This window comes from Perca flavescens, chromosome 24 (assembly GCF_004354835.1).
Source record: "Perca flavescens isolate YP-PL-M2 chromosome 24, PFLA_1.0, whole genome shotgun sequence".
Lineage (NCBI taxonomy): Eukaryota > Metazoa > Chordata > Actinopteri > Perciformes > Percidae > Perca > Perca flavescens.
Window position 1 is genome coordinate 9566808 of NC_041354.1, and position 15336 is coordinate 9582143.

Sequence of the window (15336 nt, forward strand, 5' to 3'; positions counted from 1 at the left end):
ATGTATTATATTGTTGTATAATATACCTATTTAATTAGGCTGTGTGTCCATGCCGCTCCCAAAGGTTGCCCCCTTTCCGGTCTGTGTGAGTCAGGTTCGTTTTCATTCGTCCTCTTGGGGGCGCTGAGTGTCTGCCGTGTCACGATTGCCGAGTCACGGATAGGAGTTATTTAACATGAACACAACTTACACAACAAGGACAACAGCCGTTAACAGCATGAGTGTACAACATTGATGTTAGCGATGACAGACGCCTGGCTCACACTGACTCTCACCAGTCCGACACGTTATGAACTGTCGTTTGTGTTCATGTTAAAGCTGTGTATAGCCGACTGAGCTAGCTAACAGCTAACAGTTGTTAGTGGATTTGCTAGCTTCCCTGGAGTAACGTTAGCCTCTGTTATTGACAAGTGAGTGGGTCTCCATCGTTGAAGTGACTGTGAAGTTGACGGCAACCATCTGGCAAATAAGGTAATGTTACAGTTAGCTAACTTTATGTGTAGAGCCTCTGAAATGCATGCTAATAGCGTTAAATTCCTTTTGCCTGTTGTCCCTTCACCTTCTCAATGTGAATGATGTTGGAGTGGGTATAATGTTTACACTTCATATGAAATGTCCCTGTAAAATGACCCACATTTGGTACATTTTGGTACATTATGTGTGGCGAATGTGTGGTGGTGTGGTAATTTATAACCAGCAGCTAAAGCATGTGCAATAGTGAACAATGACTCAGCAATTTATGGTGTCACTGAAGTTAACAGCCTTAAATAGCAAATCTAAGCAGCAAGCAAAGTATGTAGAGACCATGCACTTATTTGTTTGGAGGATATTTATTATTGTTAAACTACCCAACAGTATATATACATTTCCTTCTGTTGTAATTTAATTTTACGTTAAGGTGTACAGTCTTCTGGACATTTAATCTGTTACCTTTTTAATCTATGGTTGTGCTGTATCTCTAATGAAGTCATTTCTGTCTCTGCCCAGCTGCAGCCATGGTGTTTATTCAGGGCTACTGTGAAGCCAATTCCTCCATCTCCCACACCTGGGTGGATGAAGGCATCTCCCCATGCTTCTACTTCACACTGGTCCCCACCATCCTGCTAACCATCTCCTTCTTCCTTGGCACCATCCACTGCATATTCTACCAGAAATATGGCACCGCAATGGAACCCAAGTTCATTCCACGCTCCTGCCTCTATGGTTTCCAGCTAGCTATCTCTGTCCTTCTCCTGATCCAGTTTCTGGGTGGGATGGTGTGGCGGGCGGCCAACGGAGGAGAGTTCCCAGGCTACGTGGTGTTATATGGCTGCTTCTCTGCGCTGGGCTGGGCTTGGGCTATAGCCGTGCTCAGGGTGGAAAGACGCAGGGCCCTGCTGATGGACCGGACAAGGGGCCACAGCATAGCCCTGCTGCTGTTCTGGGCTGTGGCTTTCTCAGCTGAGAACTTGGCCTTCATCTCCTGGTACAGTCCTCACTGGTGGTGGCGTGTGGAGAACAATCAACAACAGGTGAGGAAAGATCAAATGTCACATAACATACCTTTTTTTCACCATAATTTTAAAAAGTAAACTCTTAAGAGGGCTTGGTCTTTTGTAGCAAAAGCCTCTTTTTTTTCGAGACTGGATTTGATCAAATTATTGTATACTGCATTGAGCTCATATGCATTGCTTCACTATTGTCCTCTGTACCAGCATGCATCATGTCTGTGCAGTTTATCCACATTCCTATCTATTCAAGATTAAGTTCATCGTTAAAAAAATGCACTGATAGCTTATGCACATATTCTACATAAGGATAAAACTCTATTAATGTTTTCTAATGTTGACAACGTGTGCTTTAACAGTCTAATTAATCAAAGGTTAGTTAGTTATTAGTCTTTTGAGACACACAACTACAACTTAGCTTAAAGCAGTGTATCCTGTTACAAGTATAATAAGGTCCCACCCAGCCAACAAAGGGAGATGAGCTGGCATGGAAAACATGCATAACACCAATGTCAGTAAGTGCAAGACTGGAGCCTTTTTTTGCTGAGTCATTGCCCAGTCTAACTTTCAGATCCCAAATTTTAAGACAAAATCTTGACCCTCCCACACGGAGTCAGACTTCCTGCTTATATAATTGTAAGCATGATTTGACATTTGTGTTCTTTGTATTATTTTATCTGTCCTTAATTTTAAATGCTGTTTTGTTGATTTGTTTGTTAATCCTGTGTTTTACTCAACTTGATACCTCTTTTTCATTCTAAAGACCCCACATTTCTAAGTGACTTGTATGATGAACACCTGCTATGTGGTATCCATATTGATCTGTTTTAATTGCCTATGAACCCCTCAGGTGCAGTTAGCCCTGTGGCTGATGCGCTACATTGGCACTGGGCTGCTCTTCTTCATTGGTCTCAAAGCTCCAGGGTTGCCCCGGAAACCCTACATGCTACTGATCAACGAAGATGAGCGGGACGTTGAGAACAGCGGACAGGTAACTAGGCCTGTAAAAATGATTGCATAATTGTCTAATTGCAATGTTTTTTTACATAATTGCATTTTCCTTCTTTAACCGCAATTAATTGCTAACATTAGCTACGGTCTTAGTGCGTATGACTGGTAAATGTTGATTTTGTTTAGATATGCCAAATTGTAATAAATATATGTATATAAGGGATTATTGGTCAGACTATATATTTTTATAATTATTTTAATTGTTAGTTGTTGGCATTTGACACCATACACGTTCATAGCAACAAATATGACGAGGGGGATACAGTTAGAAGAAGAGAAAAATTTGATAATAAAGAGGCGTAACCTACTTCATAGGCTTTGTATTTGTGTTATTACATTATCTGGGTTACATAACTGATATATAAACAAAAGATGTATCCTGGAATGGCTTCAAAACTTAAAAAAAAAAGTAATAAATAAATTAATGTTTTTAAATTTGACTGAAAGAGACAATTATATCGTTAATCGCAATTATTTCTTAATTGTACAGCAAAATTTGTAATTGCTAACGCAACATTAAAACTCTTATTTGGCACTAATATTTCAAATTTCACATCTCAGACATGGCCTCTTTCCACTTTTATACACAATGCTGTGTTAACTGGTTTCTATGTCTCTATCTCAGAGCCTTCTGGGCAGAACAGAGGACAACCAGTCTACCTGGCAGGGTTTCAGGAAAAAGGTCTGCATGCTTTTTCCCTACATGTGGCCCCGGGGCAACATCTTCCTCCAGCTACTGGTCCTCTTCTGTTTGATCCTGCTGGGAGTCGAGAGAGTTATTAACGTCTTTGTACCTATTTACTACAAGAATATTGGTGAGGGACATATCTTGTTACCAAACTTTGTAGACTCAAATGTTGATTTATTTCAGAGCTGCTTCTCAAGTTAAATGGTCCGTTTCTGTAACTACATTGCTGCAACAAGCTCAAGCCACAAGCTAATAGTGTTTTTTTTATTTATTAAGTCTGAGCCACAATTTGAAACCCTCAAGTGCCACATGCCAAAAATAATGTTAAATGTACACCAAGTGGCTGAGTTTAACACACTGGTCCTCAAGATGTGTAATGTGATAAGATAGACATATTTCTCCTGATAGCTTAGTGCCTCCCTAGGACCAGAGAGAGAAATATATAACACCCTATCATCAGAGAACACCTTCCGAATCTTCACTTGTCTCTTTTCTTGTCTTGTTTATCTACCTTATCTTCAAGCCAAATAGCTGACCGTCTGAGTTTTTTTTCATTTACCTTGATGTATTTGTCCCTTTCACAGTGAATGAACTGACTGATGGCAGCAGATGGAATGCTCTGGTTACTACAGTGTGTATTTATGTCGTGCTGAAGTTAATGCAAGGCGGCGGCGCAGGTAGGACCAACACATTCATGTTCTGGACGCATAATGTAGAGAGTAGACTTTGCAGTGCCACAGAAAGACAGACACTTTACTGTACAAGTGATTCGGCACATTGATTTTCTGTTTCTAATCACATTTCAGCATGGAGGTAGTGATGATTTGATTTGATTTATTAGGCAGTAACAGAAATAAATGCATAACAAGATGCCATCACAGTGACATTGCATAATGATAAGGCTTGTCTGTCACGGTCACCATTGTCTTTTCCTCTTCCCAGGTGCCTCAGGTTTTATCAGTAACGTGCGCTCCTTCCTGTGGATCAAGGTTCAGCAGTTCACCAACCGCGTGGTTCAAGTGCGTCTGTTCAGCCACTTGCACGCCCTGTCCCTGCGCTGGCACCTGGGCCGCAAAACGGGCGATGTGCTGAGAAGCATCGACCGTGGCACCTCCTCCATCAACAGCCTGCTCAGGTAAAATGGCACTGGATGGACTGGCTTTTCCTCTGGACCCATATTTTTTCCTAAAATTGTATTCTCCTATTTGAAGAGAAAACTGACTCAACTGTCTTTTTTTTTTTTTCGCCACAGCTACATAGTGTTCAGCATCATCCCGACCATTGCTGATATTGTTATTTCTATTATCTACTTTATCACTTATTTCAATGCCTGGTTCGGCCTAATCATCTTCGTCTGCATGGCCCTCTACCTCAGTAAGTAGTGCATGTATAATCATAGCGATCCAAAATTCTAATTCATTTAATAATAATAATAATAATAATAATAATAATAATAATAATAATAAACAACTTGGTTTAGTTGAACATATCCCCAGATATTATTGCCTGTCAATATTTCCACCAGCTCTGACCATCATTATCACTGAATGGAGAACCAAGTACAGGCGAGACATGAATCAGCAGGACAACAATGCCAAGTCCAGGGCTGTGGACTCCTTGTTAAACTTTGAGACGGTACATCAAACATTTCGTCGGTCTGCATTTTAGTTTATAAAAAAAAGTTTCAATAATTAAGATGCCAAACTTTGTTCCACCTTTTATTTTGACTGTTTAATAGGTGAAATACTACAATGCAGAGAGTTATGAAGTCAGCCGTTTCGAGGATGCCATCTTAAAATATCAGGTAAGTTAGAGAAGTTTCCGTTTGGACATTAATCCTGTCTATGTATAATCATCACTACTTTTGAGATTGCTTTTAGTGTCAAGGTGCACACGATGCAGTGTGGAAGCCAAATTGAATATGCTGTTTGTGTACAGTTTGATGTCCAATGTTTAACCAGCCCATACAGGCATGAGTCTGATGGTTCTTTTCTCCTCCTGTTTTTAGGTGTCCGAGTGGAAGACCCAGGCATCCTTGGCCTTCCTCAACCAAACGCAGAACATCATCATCGGATTAGGCCTGCTGGCAGGCTCCCTGCTCTGTGCCTACTTTGTAACTGAAGGAAAGTTTCAGGTACTGAGCACTTTGACATGGCTTTTTATGACATCATTATTAAAAAAAAAAAAAAAAATATATATATATATATATATATATATATACATATATATATATATATATATATACATACATATATATACATACATACATTCTATATTCTCCAGTCTCTACTAGAACCACCACTTGTAAACTGAACACTCCTAAGATGATGGCCTGATAAAATGTATGTTTTACTGATCAAACTGTGAAGAATAAGAATGTTAGTTTAAATTGTGCCATTATGTGGCCGGGTTAGCTCAGTTGGTAGAGCAGGCGCACATGTGTAGAGGTGTATGCCTCGAAGCAGAAGGTCCAGGGTTTGAGTCCGACCTGTGACAAGTTCCTGCATGTCTTTCCCCTCTCTCTTCCCCTTTCATGTCTTGCTGTCCTATCCATTAAAGGCGCAAATCTTTAAAAAAAAAAAAAAAAAAAAAAAGAAGAAGCGATTTGTGCCATTAGGTTTGACTGTGAAAAAAAATCCTTTTATCCTAGATTGGAGATTTTGTTCTCTTTGGTACCTACATCATCCAACTGTACACTCCCCTCAACTGGTTTGGAACCTACTACAGGTAAGAGGAAGAAACCACTTAAAATGCATTGTGGTCGACTATAGAACTTTTGGTCTATTCTTGTAAACTGTTGGCTCTATTTGTTCTTTACTGCAGAATGATCCAGAAGTCTTTCATTGACATGGAAAGCATGTTTGAACTTTTTGAAGAAGAGGAAGAGGTACTTTTTTAACTGGCTGATGATTGTCTCTGGTTGTCACTTTAGGCACTGTATTTTGATCCACTTCATTCTATCTTCTGTGTTTGTTCTCTCGTGCAGGTGAAAGATGACGTAAATGCAGGAAGTCTTCTATTCAAACAGGGAAAGGTGGAGTTTGAGAATGTTTACTTCAGCTACACAAACGGGTTGGTTCACATTTGATTTGATAGCCTGGTTAGAACTACAGTTGTGTGAAGTTGTTAAACTAGATGTAAGCCGTGACTTAGTTTTATCATACGAGACTCAGTTCTTGGATTTCCTTGCTGTTTTACAGGAAGGAGATACTCAGGGATGTTTCCTTCACTGCACTTCCAGGACAGACCGTTGCCCTGGTAAGGAACAACTTCAATTTAAAATGGATTTACTTACTCGTACAGTGAAAGTGTCTGCGTTCTGTTCGGACTGTGCGACTGTAATTTCCTCTTAATCTCTCCAGGTGGGACCATCAGGCTCTGGGAAGAGCACCATCATACGACTCCTCTTCCGTTTCTATGACGTTCAGGGAGGCTGCATTAGCATCGATGGGCAGGATATATCAAAGGTAAATGTTTGGCACCATATCTAGTACATGGAAACATAATTCCAAGTACAATTGAGCATGCAGTGATAAAAGCACAGCAAAGTCACAGTTTGTGTATACTGGGGATGGACACAATATGTACAGTGAAAAGGAAGTCCAATTTCTATAAGCATAAATTAGCACCTTCTTATGTTGCTCTTGAGATTACCAAGAGAAATGAAAGAACAAGTTACATTGTCTTTTAATATAGCTGTATGTGACTGTGTGCGTTCACAGGCACACTCTGGGCTGGTAATGACTTGTCTTCATTGTCTTTCCTCAGGTGAAGCAGACATCTCTGCGATCTCACATCGGCGTGGTTCCCCAGGATACCGTGCTTTTCAACAACAACATCCGGGATAACATCCGCTACGGCCGCATCTCTGCTAGTGACCAGGAGGTGGAGGAGGCTGCTTTGGCTGCTGATATACATGATAAAATCATGACCTTCCCCGAAGGTAACCTTTAGGATTAACCCTCCTGTGCTTTACCTGATGCATCAAACTGTAGTGGATGTTGAGGGTGATGGGAGGGATGTAATTCCTCTACTAGTTTGTTGTGCTACATTGCACAAACTATTTTTACCACCAACCTGTGTTTTCTCTGACAGGTTATGATACGCAGGTGGGTGAAAGAGGTCTGAAGCTGAGTGGAGGAGAGAAACAAAGGGTGGCTATCGCCAGAACGATCCTGAAAGCACCACAGATCATCCTGCTGGATGAGGTGAGACTACAGGAAGGGGCCAAGGGGACAAGCAGACCAAACACAGAAACCGTTTTTTGTTTTTACATTAGGGCTGCACGATGTGAGGGAAATGTGCGCTAACGTTGTTGAATATCGCGATAACAGTATTAAAGTGGACTCAGTTCTGCCTTTCTGATGCTTTCAGAAATCTGCTAAAATACAACAAATTGCTGGTTGAATTTAATTCAAATAAAAGGAGATAATTTCCAACATTTTTATTGAACAAGTTGAACATTGAATAGAATATGAAATTTGAAAATATGAAAGTTACATTTTAAAGTGCAGTTTTCTACTGATATTTTATTTCTAATAACAAAAAATCTCTTGAGTGTCTTTTTAGCGATATGCTGCAGCCTTTGTGATGTGTTGATTGTGCCAGTTGATATCGCAATGGCGATTTAATAAAAAAAAATATATATATATATTTTGTGTAGCAGTAATCAACATTGAATAGTAAGATTGAATCCTTAAAATAATCGCCACAATGTTCCCCTATTTGCCCAACTTGTTCCATTTTAAATGGCTAAAATGATTGCTGTTATTTCCAGTTGTAACAAAGAATGTCTCTCGGCAGGCCACATCTGCTCTAGACACACAGACGGAACGCAACATCCAGGCCTCGTTGGCTAAAGTCTGTGTCAACCGTACAACAGTCGTTGTAGCTCACAGGTAAGAGATGCATGTACCATTGGGGTTTTTTTCTGAAAGGTTTTAGTTTTTTTCTATTTCCTTTGTTTCAGTGGTTTTATCTAATGGTATGTGTGTTTCTCTTTTAATATATATATAAAAAAGGTTGTCCACCATAATTGGAGCAGATCAGATTCTGGTTATCAGTGATGGCCGGATTGCTGAGCGAGGACGGTAAGTGTGACTTATTGTTCTGAATGTTATTGTGACGATTCCCTTCTCCATTGAACTCCAAGTGACTCACTTTCTCTCCATCCAAGACATGAGGAATTGCTAGCCAAGGGAGGCTTGTATTCAGACATGTGGATGAGGCAACAGCAGGCCCACGACTCCGATTCCTCGTCAGACACGGAAACCAAAGACCGAACTTCAGAGAAACTGCAGCCGCCATCATCTTCTTCGGGCCACCACGGCCACTGAATGTATTTTGTTTTGTTTTGAAAGAGAACTTTCTTTTGTGCGATGGCAGGTTATGGAGAAAGGGGAAGCTTGCCTTAACCAGACTGAGGAGGCACGCACAATCTTACTTTTTATACCCCAAGGCATTGGTTGTAATAATTATGGTGAAGGTTTTGTATGCAGGGATGGGACAAAAAGATCAAATCATTAGCACGTCATAAAAACAGACCTCTGTTCTTTTTTCTCCAAACCTATAGAATGAAAAGTAGTGCATGTTGTCCCATGCCTTCATCCGGATGACACCCTGGGTGTTTACATATTCAAATTTGTTTTGAGGATGTTATTCATTTTAGAAGTACTCTTGTTAGCTTTTAAAATGTTCTCTCTATTTTTATATTAAACATTGACTTTTGTGAGTTTGTGCTAAAAACAAACCTGACCTGACTTGACAGAAATTATTTAAAGATACAAAGGGAGAGTTGCAAGAAATAAGGGAATAGAAACACTAGCAAAGCACCTTGTTGAATTGAGCAACTACTAATGACTTTGCCGTCCACTAAATAATATTTGAATGTCAATAGGTTGGTATTCAGACTGTCAGGGATTTTATTCAGCTTTGTTTTATTTCTTCAATTTTTTGGATGTCGGTGTCTGAGCTCTGCTGTTATTTATATTTATGGCGTATTTAAACTTTTTGATCACTAAGGTAAAGTGGGGTGTGTTGCTTGTTATATTGTGTCTTCTATTTAATTGTCAAGGATTAATGAACACACAAAAAGTCCAAACTTATGGCCATGAAAAAGATGTACCATAAAACTAAATAATACCCAACATTATTCTCACTTTGTGTAATGTGTAAGTATATACAATCATATACACTATTTCTGAATAAGAATTTGCAATAATTTGATGTTTTTATATCTACCTCAAATGGTATTGTCAATGATTATTACAATTTGTAAATATTCAGTTTTGTCTTGAAAATAAAAGTTAGTTTTTTTTCCCCATGTTTTGCGGTCTGTGAAATCCATACATTACAAGTTCCAGTCCAACAATTTTTAAAAGAAAATATAAAGAACAAGAATTAACGACAAAATTAAAAAGTATTGACCCTGGAAAGGCTTAAGGAACATGAGAGCAGCACTGTTTTCTTATAGAAAGAGTAGTCCAGACCTACCTCCACAGAGCCACTCTCAGTCTGCCTACAGGTGGGAGATTGACCACTTGGTTATCTGGTGTAGTCAGAACCTCCTGGAGCTAAACGCTCTGAAGACAGTGGAGATTGTTGTGGACTTTAGGAAGGATGCAGCCCCACCCGCCCCCATCAACCTGGGTGACTCCACAGGCAACATTGTGGAGTCCTTTTGCTTCCTGGGCTCCGTCATCTCTCAGCACCTCAAATGCCCAGCAGAGGATGTACTTCCTGCGGCAGCTGAAGAAGTTCAACCTGCAGTCCATCAGGACCAAAACCTCACGACATTAAAAACAGTTTCTTCCCACCCTGCAGTCAGTCTCATCAACAAGGCCCCAGACCCCCACTGACATTGACTTAACCCCCATCCCTAGTCATTACACTTTGCACTAACCTTCATCCTGGACCATACATCTGCCCATTGCACATACTATATATTTCTTTGCATTCTGCACTAAACCCATTCAGTCTCCTTTCTCCTATACTTAACAGCTATTTTGTATATATTTGTTTCTGTATTTGTTGTTTATTTCTTAATAATGTTCAATAGGCTATGTTTGTTTGTGGATGTATAATGCACTGCACCTATCACCAAGGCAAATTCCACGTATGGTAACTACTGTGGTAATAAACTCCTTTCTGATTCTGACATTTACACTTAATCAAAACGGAAAGAGCAAGTAAGCATAAACAAGCTGAGAGTTGGACACAGCAACTTAAACAGCACATATCATTACAGGGAAGAATCCAACTGGTATTGTGATCATTGTGAGGTACCAGAAACTGTAGCGCATGTGCTTGTTACTTGCAGGAAATATGTAGCCTGATTTGGGATAAAAGGAGCAGGAGATAGGAATATACTGGAGTGTGTGGTGAGAGTGGACAAGGCAGAAGATGCTTTGTCAGCTTCCTAATGTGAACAGGATTGATGAGCAAAATATGACATCCTGGACACTGTAGGAGTTAACTAACACCAGAAGGTGGCAGTAATGCAAAACTGATTCAAGCTGCCGTTTAGAGAAGTGTCCCAGGTCGGGCAGGGTGTGTTGCTGCTGTCTGAGCTCTGGCTAGCAGTTACTTGTCAGACGGGGGGGCCACGCCAAACAGTCGTCTTTTCAACACTCGAAGGACTAATGTTTAATCTATAGTAGATATGGATTTCGACGCTTTATTTAACGAAAAGACATTTCAGTTTTCGGACTTCCAGGAGTTCACGGTATGTTGAGTTACGACGACGCTAGGTCCACAAGTACGGAAGCTAACGCTCGGGGCTTTAGCTAAGCTAACGTTAGTTGACGGATATGTCAGCCAGTTAGGGTAACATTGGGTCTCGGATTTCGAATATGCTGCCCAGGAATATACCTATCGTTACCTACTGATTAGCTAGCTAGCTAGCTAATGTTGCCAATTCAAGATAAATGAAATGAAATTAATGTGTCGTTAAAAATGATACTCAAACAACGTTAGGTAACGCTAGCTCCTAACGCTAGTACTTTGTTAGCTAACGCAACTGTCATATTGCGCTCACTCCGTTTACAAGCTGACGTTACGGGACTTATATGGTAGTTATAAACAGCTAGCTACTGTAAACTCACGAAACGTTAGTGTTAATGGAAGCATTTGTAAATGTGCGTGTTAATAAAATTAGTGCTGAGTATGTTGTTTTGTTTGCAGGTAGATTTTTTCCGTAACGTTACTGCTTTTCAAGCGTGCTAGCTAGCTAACTCAACTTTGTTGTTTTTCCAGTTTCTTCCTGGACACCAGAAGTTGAGTGAACGAGTGAGAAAGCGACTGTATTATGGCCTGGACAAAGACGTTTCTATAGATGGCCTCTCTTGCCCTGTTACAGGTGAGTTAAATATTAGCCTTTTAAACTAGGTGAACACACAGAACTAAAGCGCCTCCCATACTCACCTTCGTAATAAAAACTGGATGTGCAAGTTTTTTTTCCTGACTTGTTATAAGTCACTGTCAACAAAAGAGGATTTAGTTTTATATAAAATATTTTTGGGATAACTTTGAAGTTCCTGTATGTGACTTGCATGTTAAATGTACATAATCAGGTTATAAATCTAAATAGATTGTGATTGCACACAAGTTAACTTTTGTTTTTACTTACTGTGACTCCAGATATCGCTGTTGAAATCTTCCAGAAGTCTGCCCCAAGCCCAATACGAAAGCTTCAGAAGAAGTATGCTGCTCATGTTTCCAGGTTTGTACTTTGTATTATGCATGAATGCATAGATTATATATTTTATAGGAACCAAATGTTGCACTGCCAGTCATACATCTAAAACTAATCTATTTTTTGATTCAGGGAGGCTTGCATTTCGCCGTGTGCCATGATGCTGGCTCTTGTTTACATAGAAAGGCTCCGACATAGAAACCCTGAATACCTACAAAAGATCTCCTCCTCTGACCTCTTCCTGATCTCCATGGTATGTGTGTTGGGTTCATAGGTCATTCCATATGTGTCAGTGTTATTTCTGGCATTGTCGCCGCTCATTTCAGGAAGCATTGCCGATTGATACTTTTGTTCCCAGACTGTGAGTATAATAATATTGCATTGACAAATCCACTGATCTCTCACATTGAATTAGATGGTTGCCAGCAAGTACCTGTACGATGAAGGGGAGGAAGAAGAGGTTTTCAACGATGAGTGGGGAGCGGCTGGGAAGTTGGATGTCAAAACTGTCAATAACCTGGAGATGAACTTCTTGAATGCCATTGTAAGTGTGGTTGTGCATTAAAGATGATATTTTCTCACATTGGCATCTTGGTTCAAGTTCTGTGTCCCAACCATTGTGTCATATATTCTAGGAGTGGAGCCTCTTCACAGAGCCAAATGACTTATTTGATATACTAAGTCAACTGGAAACCAGGTTGGTAGTTTCAAAATACTTTTTGAATCTTTTTTTTTTTTTTTTAATCAGCACTGTAGTGACATAACTAGTGTAAATGGAGTATTTCTGACTCTTGCCTCTGTATCCTCTGTATAGTATTGCAGAGCGGCAGGGGATGAAGCGTGGCTGGTTCACCTACACTGATCTCTGTGTGCTACTGGAGCAATCGGCATGGAGTCAAGCCCTCACAGCCATCTACCAGCACTTTACCAAGGTTTTTTCAATGTCTTTTTTTCTCCTCTAGTTATTACTTAAGAACACACAAACATTGCAACAACAATATATAGTCAAAACTAGAGGTATTAGAATTGTGAACATATAAGGTTTGATCATCTGATAAACCTCATCGTATTTTCAGGTTTCATGTATGCTCGGCCTGGTCTATCTGACCAGTGTGGCTGGCCTTATTGCCACCAGCGCTGTGCTGCACCAGCTCACTCTCTCTCGGAGCGGCCAGTCCCTGCTTCTACCTCCAGCTGAGATTAGTCCGGACCTTCCGATCTCCAACCCAAATGCAGAAGCTCCTTCTCCAGCCCTGCACCTCCCCCGTTGTGTTCTGGCCAACAACAGTCTGAACCGTCAGCCCGGTGCAATTGAAATCGGCCAGGACCACGGACAAAGCCCCCCCTCGGTATCCTCGCAGACATCAATATTGTGTCTCTGGGGCTCAATGCTTGCCTCAATGGGTCACATACATCCTGACACAGATTCTGATATGGAAGCTCCCCAAACCTGGTCTCCTGTCTCCTTCTTCTGTCCTGGCTGTCTTGCATCCCTCCGTCCTCTTCAGTGCGGGCTTAGAAACACCTCAACACTCGTCGCTCACGGCTCCCTTGATAACCATCATGCAACGTGGCTGGCCTCCAGCCTCCTTGGATGGGCAGAATCGGGTCTAAACTCTCGCTATACTCCGCCTATACAGCTGGGATCCTGCCATCCGGAGTCTATGTTGCCTGTCGACAAAGCCCAAGCTCTGCTCATGCCCGGTTAGGCACTGGCAAACTCCACTCCTGTCAACCTGTGGTAACGGACTCTGGAAATTAAACCAGCACTGATTTCATGACTCATCAACTGCTTCACGTCATGTTTTTGTTTATTTTTCCAGATCTAGAATACAGGTGCAAAGGCCAGAGTAATTAGCCACAAACAGGAGATTTCAGAAATTCACTTATAGCTCAGCACTGCAGAATTAATTTGCCACAAGTAAAATGCCATAGTGTTCCGTTGCTCTGCAACTTGTTTTGAATGCGGAGAATATCACAAGGAAATGGAACATCGTTTCATATGTTTTTCTTGGCTTCAACCAAACTGTTTCGCTACCCACATTTATTGTTGTTTGAAAGTTCAGACCGGGATGTAGGGCCTTTTGTGATGTGTTTTGAGTTACTATATTACAGCTGTAATATTAAAGCTGCTTGCTACTTGGCAAGTTGATGAAAGTGTGTGGAGGTTTTCACAGCATATCTGAAAGTTCACAGGAGGTGTTTTTTTTTTTTTTTATGATAGGGCTCTGCAAGAAGAAGGGACTAAACCAGTTTACTTTGTTTACTTACAGTAATTTTGGCTTACCCATATTTGCTTAGGGTTACAATTTGTTTTTCATTTATGCATAAGGAGCTTTACATCAGGCATTGGTCAGGCACATGCAGCAAGCATTTTGTACACCAAATAGTTTCTGTTTGGGGAACACATTAATGGCCTCCTGTCCTTGTAAACTTTCCCTTTTTCATTCAGAAGAAAGCATCAAAGAAAGGAAAGTGATCACACAGAAATCAATAACATCAACTCCTCTTATTCTGTTCATTTGTAGTAAAAAGTTGCATTTTCTTTATTGTCAATAATTGCCAGATTCTATGTGGCAACACATAACCTTAAAGCCACTTATCTGTCACAGGCTTATGTAGCCAGATAAGATTAAAGAGATTAGTTTCCCTTTCTCCAGTGGGGAAGGTCTGTAAAAAGGATGGGCTCCTGCGGTTTCATGCAATTTGTATTTGGTTTTGTGGTTTGTGTTTTTGAAGTGAACATTCTGAACATGTTACAGGCTAACAGCCGTGTTTCTTTGTTGATGCGGTCTGGAATTTGCACATCTGGCTCCATTTTCACAGCAACAGGACATTTCTATCTCTATTGTCGAGCATTGTCCAGTGCATCTTTTAAACACAGAGGTCTACATGGTCCCCAGGACATTTATTTTGTAATTGAACCTTTTCACTAATTGTTCTGAGCATCTGAATTTGATACAGCACAAAGTCCTTTAATTTTGTACATGGTGTAAAATACAAATATTGTACAAATATGTAGAAAAAGCAAGAATCTAATAAAGGATGCATTTCTTTGTGACATTTGTTAATTATCATCTTTGTCAACAACAGTGTAAAGCCTGGGGCAATCATCGTTTGAAGCATACCACTGTCACAAGTTGACAGCCACCAATACATTTTTGTATGTTAAGGCTCTCTGAAAGACCTGTTGCTGTATGCAGCCCATATAAACCACAATGTAATGCCATTTTCATGCCTGGCAACAGGCCTTGATTAAATAATGTAAGCCAGATTTGTAAAACCTCTTCAATGAGTAATTCTATGCTAGAAGTTCCACCTTGTGTGTGTGCTACACCCCATTGCAGCCAATAAATAGAGGCAAATGAGATCTGAGATGGCAGTAAGGGTTTTAAGGAAAGCCAATGCATTCCTTTAAACCAGCATGAAGGCAAGGCGATGACGAGTGCATTTTTAAA

General features: G+C 40.4%; 2 protein-coding genes across 3 annotated transcripts; both read left to right on the plus strand.

Moving 5' to 3' along the window:
• The first annotated feature begins 78 nt into the window (after positions 1-78).
• abcb6a (ATP binding cassette subfamily B member 6 (LAN blood group) a) lies at positions 79-8757 on the plus strand. The gene is made up of 20 exons (XM_028571836.1): positions 79-471; positions 988-1511; positions 2338-2478; positions 3124-3313; positions 3771-3863; positions 4129-4321; positions 4439-4560; positions 4712-4821; positions 4925-4990; positions 5195-5320; positions 5837-5913; positions 6010-6073; positions 6173-6258; positions 6387-6444; positions 6549-6653; positions 6955-7129; positions 7282-7394; positions 7990-8084; positions 8208-8276; positions 8363-8757. The coding sequence occupies exons 2-20, from the start codon at positions 996-998 to the stop codon at positions 8520-8522; spliced, it is 2559 nt and encodes an 852-aa protein (XP_028427637.1). The 5' UTR covers positions 79-471; positions 988-995; the 3' UTR covers positions 8523-8757.
• A 1816-nt stretch (positions 8758-10573) lies between these two features.
• cnppd1 (cyclin Pas1/PHO80 domain containing 1) lies at positions 10574-14939 on the plus strand. Of its 2 annotated transcripts, none has more exons than XM_028571921.1 (8): positions 10574-10909; positions 11440-11542; positions 11824-11905; positions 12011-12131; positions 12294-12422; positions 12514-12575; positions 12693-12810; positions 12955-14939. In XM_028571921.1, the coding sequence occupies exons 1-8, from the start codon at positions 10847-10849 to the stop codon at positions 13585-13587; spliced, it is 1311 nt and encodes a 436-aa protein (XP_028427722.1). In that variant the 5' UTR covers positions 10574-10846; the 3' UTR covers positions 13588-14939. The 2 variants fall into 2 exon arrangements, with proteins under 2 accessions (XP_028427722.1, XP_028427723.1); XM_028571922.1 differs by lacking the exon at positions 10574-10909 and adding an exon at positions 10969-11255.
• Positions 14940-15336: the final 397 nt, after the last annotated feature.

Excerpts from the sequence above, each read along its gene's own strand:
- abcb6a (XM_028571836.1), top strand. The coding sequence starts at position 996 with ATGGTGTTTATTCAGGGCTACTGTGAAGCCAATTCCTCCATCTCCCAC. Across the intron at positions 1,512-2,337 it reads TGGAGAACAATCAACAACAG|GTGCAGTTAGCCCTGTGGCT; the intron begins GTGAGGAAAGAT and ends TGAACCCCTCAG. Across the intron at positions 4,822-4,924 it reads CCTTGTTAAACTTTGAGACG|GTGAAATACTACAATGCAGA; the intron begins GTACATCAAACA and ends ACTGTTTAATAG.
- cnppd1 (XM_028571921.1), top strand. The coding sequence starts at position 10,847 with ATGGATTTCGACGCTTTATTTAACGAAAAGACATTTCAGTTTTCGGAC. Across the intron at positions 12,423-12,513 it reads TGAACTTCTTGAATGCCATT|GAGTGGAGCCTCTTCACAGA; the intron begins GTAAGTGTGGTT and ends CATATATTCTAG. Across the intron at positions 12,811-12,954 it reads TCTACCAGCACTTTACCAAG|GTTTCATGTATGCTCGGCCT; the intron begins GTTTTTTCAATG and ends TCGTATTTTCAG.